The sequence below is a fragment of the Oculina patagonica genome, chromosome 13 (assembly GCF_052425735.1).
Source record: "Oculina patagonica isolate OP01 chromosome 13, crgOcupat, whole genome shotgun sequence".
Taxonomy (NCBI): Eukaryota; Metazoa; Cnidaria; class Anthozoa; order Scleractinia; family Oculinidae; genus Oculina; species Oculina patagonica.
Window position 1 is genome coordinate 11,188,105 of NC_135770.1, and position 10,096 is coordinate 11,198,200.

The 10,096-nt window shown below is 38.1% G+C and overlaps 2 protein-coding genes across 5 annotated transcripts; one reads left to right on the forward strand and one right to left on the reverse strand.

The window, feature by feature from the left end:
* Nucleotides 1-541: 541 nt before the first annotated feature.
* Nucleotides 542-8,014, reverse strand: LOC144637198 (uncharacterized). Of its 4 annotated transcripts, none has more exons than XM_078496329.1 (10): nt 7,724-8,014; nt 6,735-6,987; nt 5,532-5,678; nt 4,741-4,831; nt 4,289-4,608; nt 2,756-2,838; nt 1,935-2,018; nt 1,417-1,494; nt 1,205-1,276; nt 542-931 (listed from the first exon to the last, which is right to left on the reverse strand). In XM_078496329.1, the coding sequence occupies exons 2-10, from the start codon at nt 6,949-6,951 to the stop codon at nt 713-715; spliced, it is 1,311 nt and encodes a 436-aa protein (XP_078352455.1). In that variant the 5' UTR covers nt 6,952-6,987; nt 7,724-8,014; the 3' UTR covers nt 542-712. The 4 variants fall into 4 exon arrangements, with proteins under 4 accessions (XP_078352455.1, XP_078352456.1, XP_078352454.1 ...); XM_078496330.1 differs by having other exon boundaries at nt 1,935-2,015; nt 6,735-7,001; nt 7,724-8,013; XM_078496328.1 differs by having other exon boundaries at nt 6,735-7,001; nt 7,724-8,013.
* On the forward strand, nt 7,937-9,962 carry LOC144637199 (uncharacterized). The gene is made up of 4 exons (XM_078496332.1): nt 7,937-8,057; nt 8,458-8,646; nt 9,062-9,205; nt 9,632-9,962. Exons 2-4 carry the CDS (start codon nt 8,475-8,477, stop codon nt 9,766-9,768), a joined length of 453 nt encoding a protein of 150 aa, XP_078352458.1. The 5' UTR covers nt 7,937-8,057; nt 8,458-8,474; the 3' UTR covers nt 9,769-9,962.
* The last annotated feature ends 134 nt before the right edge of the window (nt 9,963-10,096 follow it).

Consider the following 10,096-nt stretch of genomic DNA (forward strand, 5'->3'; position numbering starts at 1 on the left):
TCCTGACCCCCAGTTGACATAATGTACACCCAGAACAGGCTACTGCACAGAAAGCATAGAGAAAAAACCGTTGTGTGCAACAAACCAAAAAAAAGGAAAATAAAAGCTGTTAAAATATTTGTTTAGTCAGCCTGCTTTATGTCAAGGGTGTACCTTGAAAATTTTTTTAACAATTTCGTATTATATGTATTTTTTAACATGCATATTTTTTAATTTTTTAACAGATGAGTTGTTTTGCCATAAATTTGGACAGTCTAGCCAAAGCAAGCTCCAAAACGTTAAAGTTAACCAATTGGCTCCCATGCCGGCCAAAACCAGCTGTGACGAACACTGCTCTTTGTTCCACTTGTGTACCAGTGACATGACCCCCCGTGTGTGCTGATAATTTTTAGCTCGTGCAACATGAATTTTGAGGAAATTCTGTCCCTGCAAATTTGCATGGAGTTTGACTTGTTGAACTTCACAAACTTTAGGACTATTAACGAGGACAATTTAACCTTACGCAACAAAAGCAGAATCACCAAAGTTAAACAATTCAATATAATATTATATTCAGTTTTATTTTGATAATAAATAGCTTGTAAATGACAAGTAACATTCTCTGTTAAATTTGAATTATTTGAAGTTGTAATTATGCTCTTCTGAATTCTTTGCTCAAGACCAAATCCACAAGATGAAGAGTTCATATGGATTGTAACTTATTATAATAAATTTATTGTAATCTGTGGTGATTGGATTCATGAATGAGAATATCAACTGGCAAATTTGACAAACAACACCGAGAACTGTTATCTTGTTTGAAAAGTGACTTTACTGGTCGCTTTTTGTTATTCATTATATCCAACAGAATGCAGTCTGGTACTTTATCCTTGTCCCCGCAGTATGCCAGCTTTCTCTTTTGTTTGGGTTCAACTGCAGCATTAGTACATTCCTTAAGAAGAAAAAAGAAAAAAAAATATTATTACAACAAATAGGCCAAAAATGCATCAAAATGACTCATATCATAAACAGATTCAAAGTGCAAAATGATAATAAAATTTTGCCAAAACGTCAAATAAATGTGTTAATCAATTAGCAAATGATTCTCATTTAGTTTGAGCAATTTTGGAGTTTCAAAACTTAGCACTAAAGAAGGGCCACGCCTGGGCCCGGTTGTTCGAAGGATGACTTTTAAATGTACAAGAGTACGAAAATTGATACATACTTTGTTGGAGACGGCCTCAGGAGTGATATCAGGTTCATCTGCTTCAATTGTATTCAATTCTTGGTAAACAATCTAAAACATCATACAACCAGCATTAATAGAATTCGTAAATATTATTGTGCAACAACACGCCAAGGGCCGGCAGTGGACACACTACCAAAGGATACCTCTCAATAAGAGGTATAATGGTGCAATGCTATTAAACCGCTAACCTTTTTCAGGTCTGTGGATTTGATCTCAACAGGGATGACACATATCTTCGCATTGGCTGTTATCGGAGAAACATCAAGCTGTTGATAAAAAAAAAAACAGCACAGTAACAATGACAAGATGAATGACTAAAGGCCTGTACACACTAAAGAAGAAAAGTCCCTACATCCTCCTACTTCTTCTTTAAAATCACAACCAAGACATAACATTATTAATTAGTTTTATTAGATTAACAACAGCAAAAGCATGTGTGAATAAGCAAAATGCAAATTCTGTGATAAAGCAGTCGACTGCAGTGCTTTCTTTGGAACTTTTTTCGTGAACTTGACAAGCCCTGGTTGTTCAAGGATGGACAACGTCATCCCTGGCCCAGGCTAAATCACTGTCCAGTGGAAAGACCAATTCATTTTGTTAACACTTTTCCACTGGATAGCATTTTATCTCGGGATAGCATTATCTACCTTAACAACAACTGAGATCAGATATTTTACAGAGGTGGGTCCCTAACCAGGTAACATACCGCTGCTGAATCCAAGGATTGGATTTTTAGTCCTAGATCAGTACGGGTACTGCATCTGGGATAGCATGCAGAACTGGATGCCTTCTGAAAAAAACCCAATAATAATTATTGTACGTCTAACAATATTGTTGGTAATGTTTTCAATTCATAAACCATCGTAAAAGAAAGCGAACGACAACTTTTATACAACATTGTTGCAGCAACAGTATGTTAAATGAGTCAATTTTTAACACATACAAAACATTGAAGGTTAAGTTGGTGAATGTTTATTCCCGTTATGGACAGTATTTTTTATTACCAGGAATCGAAGTCATAAAGATATCTGCAGAAACTGGCAGTACATCTAGAGAAGGCATGAATTGCACAAAAGAGAGACAAAACTTTGGAGACAAATTTATAGAAAATTTGTTTTAAGAGTACATTTATTTAAAGCATGGTAAATTTCCTATGAACCTTTCTGGAATAACAGCAGTGTTCTCCCTAGATACTTTAGGCCAGGGGGGCCGCCTCTCTTTTTTCACAGAAAAATTTTGCCCCCTGGCTTAAAATAGAAAAAAAAAAAAATTTTTTTTTTTATTTGGATGGGAATCTCTCTATAAAAAAAAAAAAAATTTTAATTTTTTTTTATTTTTTTTTTTTTTTTTTTTTTTTGGGCGGCAACACTAATATTAAAATACACCGGGGGGGAAAAACCCCGGAAGGGGGGGGGCGCAAAAAAAAAAAAAATCGAAAAAAATTAAAAAAAAAAAAAAAAGGGAAAAAAAACCCCCCCCCCCAAAAAAAGAAACAGATTTTCAAAGTTGAACAACCATTCAGCATACCTCTCCTTGATATATCTTGTAAATTTCTGTGTCTATTTTACTCTTTTTGGGAGGTTCAGACTGTTCATCCTCCACTGGCTCTTCTGAAAAAAAGGGGGTGGAGGCAATTTCAAAACATTGCCATAATATCTACTGGATATCCCTGCTATGTAATCATGTTGACACGATTGGCTAGATAAGAAATGGTGTACAAATCACTTGGGCAACCTGCTTCAAAATACCAGGTGGGACTAGGATCCTTTACTGTTGTGAAGTAGCTTGGAGGCTTAAATTATGAGCACTTAGAGCTATACCAGGGAGGCTTGCGAGACTAACCGCTGAATTAGGTGCCGGGCTTTTTAACTCACTGGTTTATTGGCTAGTGACACGTCAGATTTTACTAGCCAAAAGTAATATTTCACTAGTCAGACATATTGATTTATATCAAGAACTGTTGACTTTTCCCCCCGAGTTTTTCACTAGCCAAAGTGTCTAGTAGGACAAAAAATGCTAAACCTGGTAGCCAAAACCTTAATTATAGTAGTTTTTTTTTTTTTCGCTCCAAAAAATATCTTTGGCTAGTTGGCTACCGTTAGTCTTAAATTACGAGCCCTAGAACTATACCATTTGGGAAATCCCCACCCCTTCCCCAGTTATGTCTCCAGTCATGCTAGGTTAAGAGAAAAAGCCAAGATAAACAACAGTCTCCTGATCTAGCAGATTGTGGGCATGAGAGAGGAGGCACTCCATTTTTTTTATGGGGAGGCTCTGCCCCAAGTTCTAAGCCCTTACCCTTTCATATACCATTCTGTAACCCTCCTGTATACCCTAAATCCAATAGAAAATGGTCACCCTTTCACATACCAACAGAAGGGATAAGTACCCCTGAAAATACTTTGATGAATAACTTGTTTGGTGGGTCTATTCTAGGTAGTTAAAAGGTCCTTCTAAATACCTAAAACAGTTCTCCCTACACTTTTGTGTGCTTCAACTTATGAAATCCCTGTTTACATACCCACCGCCTGAAAAAGGTACCCTTTTGGGCGGAGCCACCCAGTATAGTCCACTATAGGGAGTATCCTCCCCTCTCCCTCCCTAGTTAGGGGCTGAGGTGAATTGTCAGGAAAACCAAAAAGAATGCTAAATTACGGGTTGGGGGTAGCTTGCAATCAACTAGCATTCCATCAGGAGTAGCAATACTGTTCCTATTATTACTTTATACCTTATTACGGTTTTCAGTGATATGCAAACTCTGAAATTCAAAATCCAACTGATGATTGCACTTTTTGCTTCCTTCAATCATAATTATGGCGACAGCCAATGAACCATAAAAAACAGAAACAAACAAAATGGATCAAAATTTACCAATCACAATCACTGACGGACATGACCTTTTGACCTGGTTGAAATGAGCTTCTGTTTACCGAGAGGTCAGCTAAGATGATTGACAGCAGCAAAAAGCGTATACCGTTGGTTGAGGATTGAATTTCAGAGTTTGCATATCACTGAAAACTGCAATAAGCTCTTAACGGTAACAAGTGAATCAATTCTCACCCAGTATGGCAGATAGATCATGAGGTATTATGTCTTTAAGCTCCACATTGCAGTCCTCTTCAACAAGGGTTGAATTGTGAGGCTGTAAAACTTGTGACTCGTCATTCCCGCCCACATCATCCAAGCTCAAGTCATCTAAAATGTCTCCGCCTGGTAAAGAGTGGCATAATGACATGGATTTGATGGTAGAAAGTGAATGTCCATGACTACATGTCACATTGCGGCATACTGAGCAGCAAGACATTGACTTAGTAGAATACGTAGTTGTAGGCACTAGAACTTTTGATTTCTTTGATGATGTTTTCTTGGAGTTGTTATTCCTGAAAGAGAAAAAATACAAACAATTTATTTTAAAAAAGGAAAACATTAACAAAACGGAGCACATATCCCAATAAATAAACCCTGCACAATACAAAAAACATTCAATAATATAAATTGTAAAGGCTAAATACCTCTGTAACTCTGTTTGGTATATTTTGCATTCTTTATCATCACTGGCGCTTACTTTAGTGGGTAATAAGCCACCTGGATTAAGTCTCCTGTCTGTAACAATGAAATGTATGAAATAAGATATGTATCACTTTGTTTGAATTAATTGGCCATTCAAAACCATTCTAAATGCCTCTCTAACAGAAGACGACAATGGATTGTCCTTACATGGCTTGAATGTGTAAAAAGTAAAGTCTGTTCGAGGCTAGTGGATGATCAGGCCAGAGTTTATCCTCGTTTCTGTAGCATTAAGAGACAAAAGTATATTTTTACTCCCCCCTGGATGAGATGCTGGTCTGTTACAGGGTTGGTCCCCAGCATTAAATTCCCTGGTTAGTGAACATTACCCATTTTTACACCTGGGTCGAGAAAGGCATTATGGGAGTTAAGTCTTCTGCCCAAGGCAAGAACACAAAGCAATGATCCTGGCCAGAGGTCAAGCCTGGACCGCCTGATCCAGATTCCACCATGCTGCAACCATCACTCCAGAGGAGAGGCTGGGGGGGGGGGGGTTGGGGGGGAAGCCAAACTTCCTGTGACTCCTGGATTCCAATCTTTCAGTACCTTTGTTGCAATTTAAACTGTAACAATGTTGCAATTTTTTCCTGTTTTCATGGTTAATGTTACCTTGGGAATCTTCTTCCTATCCTTTTTTCTCCCCGTTCCTGTACTCTGGCCCTTTAGACCTCTATTTCCCTTTCCGTCACCACTCACATCTCATGGAAAGAAATTAAAAAAATAAAATGTAACTTACAAAATCCCTTACTTGACAGTCTTGATTGTTGGTTAGCCTGTGCACATGGTGTTCCACCCAGAGTCTTCTTAAAAGGGATATTACTGATATTCCTGAGAGCGAGACTGGAGCCACGTCTTACTGAAGGGGTGTTCTGTAACATGGAACCTGTTAATTGTACAAAAACAATATTATTTAGCACGTCAGGTATAGCTGTTACCTTTATGAAAGTGCAAGAGATGCATGAAGACCTTGGAACCTGTGCCCCAAATTACAATGTATCTCTTGTTCTTTAAAAGAAATGACTGCTACACAGGCTAGAATTCTTGTTTAGAGAAATATGCTTTTCTCATTAAATCATCATCAGCGTTTCTGGTTTCTCTAACAGCAGGCTTTTTATTGGACAGGGTCATTAGCCCAGCACACATTCAGCCTTCAATCTGGAGGACCAGTGGGATCACTCTTTGTCTGGTCTCTACACTTCGACCTGTTTAACATGGGTACGGTGACCGTAACAGAGCATACTTGGTTGTTTGAAAGCCGATTAACATCATCATCATCGATCCTTTTCGCGCCATTGGACGCTAGGCGCCGATTAACACAAACCCAAAATTAAAAGTTAATCAAGGGTTTGAACAATCTTTCCTGCATAAAAGTGTTTTGTGGAGTGCATGTTATGTGATTTGTCAACATCAAAACTGGAGGACAGAAAATATAAACAGAAAACCACACTGAAAAGGAAAATAACTAAATCTAAATTATCCCTAATCCTATTTATATAAAAATTTTTTTTTTTTTAAAAAGGGCCGGAAAGGAAAGAGAACCAACATAGCTCAAGGGGTTATAGTGACATGTAAACTGCCCCTACCACAAGAAGGTGCTGACCCCACTGAAACGCCCATTTTTTTTAAATTTTTTGGTCGGTGACAACAACCTTTTTTTTCTAATCCCATTTGGAGCAGTTTGTTATTGAATAGTTTAGCAGTGTTTTCACTCAATATTCAGTATATACAATGTGCAGTTACAGAAAATATATTATCCATACCTACCCCAAGGAAGGTCATTGGTGATTCTGAGGGGAGGGGCTTACAAAAGCCAACATTTTAATTAAGGAAGGTATGGAGCTAAACTGGAGGGGGGGGCGGGGTGGATTCAAATCAAAAAACCTTCCGTGGGAGGGTTATGCATATTATCTGGACCAACACAAATTATATGAATAAATACTTTTCCTGCTTGTGCCTTGCTTTGAGTTTGTCTCATTGGAATATGAGATCCAGTCTTCAGGTGTATCTGGTGTAAGAAAGTGGCAGTTCTTGGCAATCTGAACTGGGCGATTCTTTGAGTATGTTGCTATGGTGTTCTTTTTTGTTGTTCCAAACAGAGTACTATCTCTACTCCTCATGCCTCCAGATTTACTTGCTTTGCGGGTCTTTGAATTCATTATGAGTGGCTTGTGTGGTATCCAGAAGTTCTGAAGCTATATCATATTACCTGAAGGTAAAGGCCGGTAAATTCTTGACAATTATCTCAGGTTATTTCTCAGCAGTGCTCTCGAAGTGAGTTTTGTGAATGGGAAACAGCAAAGGAGAGGGGAGGGGAGGCCTGGAAGCATGCTCCCTGCCAAAAGTTCAACATGTTTTCCGCAAATATTCTATGTGGCAAATTTATGTCATAGGTCATATTGGTTTTTAGGTATGTTTCCAACCTGGTAATCTGTGTCAACCTGAAAAATTTTTTATCCCCTCTCCCCCTACTCAGTGTTGTTTTTTTGGACTTGCGGTTTGCCAGGCTTTGTTTTCAAAACACGACAGCATTGACAACATTGAAATGGAGGAGTGGGGATTGAGAAGCTTCCTAAACTAAAGCTTAGTGAAAATTTACCAAAACAATTGCCTAAAAACGAATTTGACCTATAACAGCAACATCATATGTTGTTAGGGCCCCTCAAGGTAAATTATCTGAACGCTAGTTAAGACACACCGTCTTAATTCGTTCGTACTCCTGTACGCAGCGTACTTTTGAAATCCACACCGAAGATCTTTGAAGAAATCTACTGCAGCCTGCTGCTGTAAACGTGAGTGTAAGCATTTGCTAACTATGACATAAACCTTTTATTTGTATATGTTTAGTCATTAGCCTTCTGTTTGCCTTTGCCTGGACAACGGCTAAACATCTTAAGCTAGGTTATCAATTGTACCCTGAAAATAATTTACCTGTGGTTAACGGGAGCCTCTAAAACCGACCTCATCCGCAACAAAATCGCCATTTACAATCCGCCATTTTGGTTGTTTTGACCGCGAAAGCACTGGCAGGGAATTCCGATTTCATCCGACAATATCCGACTAGTGTACGATTACTTGGCCTAATATTTTGATTGGTTAAAATTTTCCGATCTTATTCCCGGCCTTTACCGACTATAATGGCGGGAAAAAAGAGCGGGGAACCAAATGAGATTTTTCCAGAGAGAAGAAACGAGGAATTTAGCGCAGTGAATGACAAGAAATTCAAGATTCTTCGGTCATTTAAAACTGCAAAAGCTTCAAAAAGGTAACATTAGTGTGAATGTTCTGCAAAGGATAAAGTTTGGTCAAAACACTAGGAAATTTCAGAGTTCTATGTAACATGCCATTGCCCCGTTTTTTCCGCATTCACAAAATTGACAAAAGTGAAGTTCTTGTTCTGAACGGACAGAGCGGAGAGCGCCTTCCTGCATAAGTGTTGCCAAAGTCGCAGTCTAGGGACTATAATTATTTACATTATTTACAAGTGTATATCTAAGGCTCTTAAATTGCATTTATAAGCTTATAGACAAAAGTTTTGGAGAACGGAGAAACGCTGTGGGAACTCGAACCGTAAGCTTATAGTAGGCGAGTAAACTAATTGCCTTATGAAGTCTTTGAAACTCAATCGTTTACTGTTTTAAAAATGTTTCCTTTTGCAAACATAGGTAATTAACTATTCTGAATGCCAGCTGGGATGACTGCACCAATAAGTTACCCTCATTCTCCGTTCCTATATCATCATGTACCCAATTCACCATTCCTGATGCCGACGAGGCCACAGGCTACCCAATCACCAGTGCCATTAGTGCCTGATATTGACAACAGACATCCAAGAAGTGGTCTTCTCCGCAATGGTAAGCATAAAACAGGCTTTTCGAGTTGCAATTCAGTATCTTAGAAATTAAATTCGTCAGGCATCTGCACCCATGAATAAGAAGCTTAATTTAATTTTGTGTGAAACACAACCCACATGGTAAAATTAAGTCCTCCACCCCTCCCCCTCCCTCACCAAAAAAAAAAATAATTGAACAACTTTTGTCAAGTAGAGGTACAGGGCCAGTAACACATAATTTTTTTGCTGAGAGGCTTCCTAAAGAAAATTCCAAAAAAATAATAATATTGCCAAATAATTTGACATATTTCCTGTTCACAAGTTGGTTACTTGTTACAAACTACTCCATCATATTTTTATATTCTCAAAAAAAATCATAGCTACAGTATTATTAGCATTTGAAGTAATTTTTTCATACATTTTTTTATCTTTCACAGGAAGGGACACTAGCACAAGGTTGCCATATCCTGTTAACCAAAGCCTTTTCTCACCCACCCCTGTGGTACCATCGATTTCAGCCCCACCAACACCACAACCAGCAACTCCCAGCAGTGCAAATGTTTCTTCAACTCCACAGAAAGGTACAATCAAGTATTTCCTTACTATAATTAATGGTGGACTTGTCTCCCCTAAGACAGGGCAGCATGGTTAACAAGCTCCCAAAAACCTAGGTTAATGATTAGAGTTACATGGCTGCTACTTGATCTAAGGAATTTGATTTCTTAGTCAGCTTGATTTGTTATGTCCTGGTTGTGAGGGGAGGGGGGACTAAAACGTTTTATACAGGGAGGCTCCACCCCAAGCTCCAACTCCTTTCCCTGTATATGCCATTTTGACAGAAATTGTACCTTTTAATGAAAAAAGGAACCCCTTTCAATACCTAAAAGACATGGCATAGACTAGAACAGATGTCTTCTTGCCATTTTCATGTTATTGCTAAGGAAAAGATATGTACATAAATAAACCATAACAATGAAAGATTTAAATTTGATTTTTTTTCTCTGCAGAGCAAGTTGTGCCACATTTCTCACCTCTGGTGGAAAGACATTCAACACATAGAAAAGAGAGAAGACTGGAAACCTCACCAAGCCAGGCAACAGTGCCAGAAATAAACTTGTTTGCAGGAGATGAAATATTTGCATAAAGAACTGTATTGTGATCCTACCACAGTTAACGCTACTGCAGTAAAAAAATAATTCCTGATTTTATTCACAATGGTAATGATTTTATTGGAAGTTTGTTTGAGTGAAGTTTGAAAGGCTGCAAATGGGAAAACAAATTCAAAAATTGATTTGCCAACAGGTAAGAACTGAATGGAAGATAAAGTTAATTTTTGTTTTTTGCCAATTACGGAAATTCAATACACCTCCTAGATGCATACATGTTTACTGCTTTGCAATAACTTAAATCACCATTAGCTTTCCAGTTTCAGTAAAACAAAATAAGCTCAATTAGTAGAACTGAAGATGATT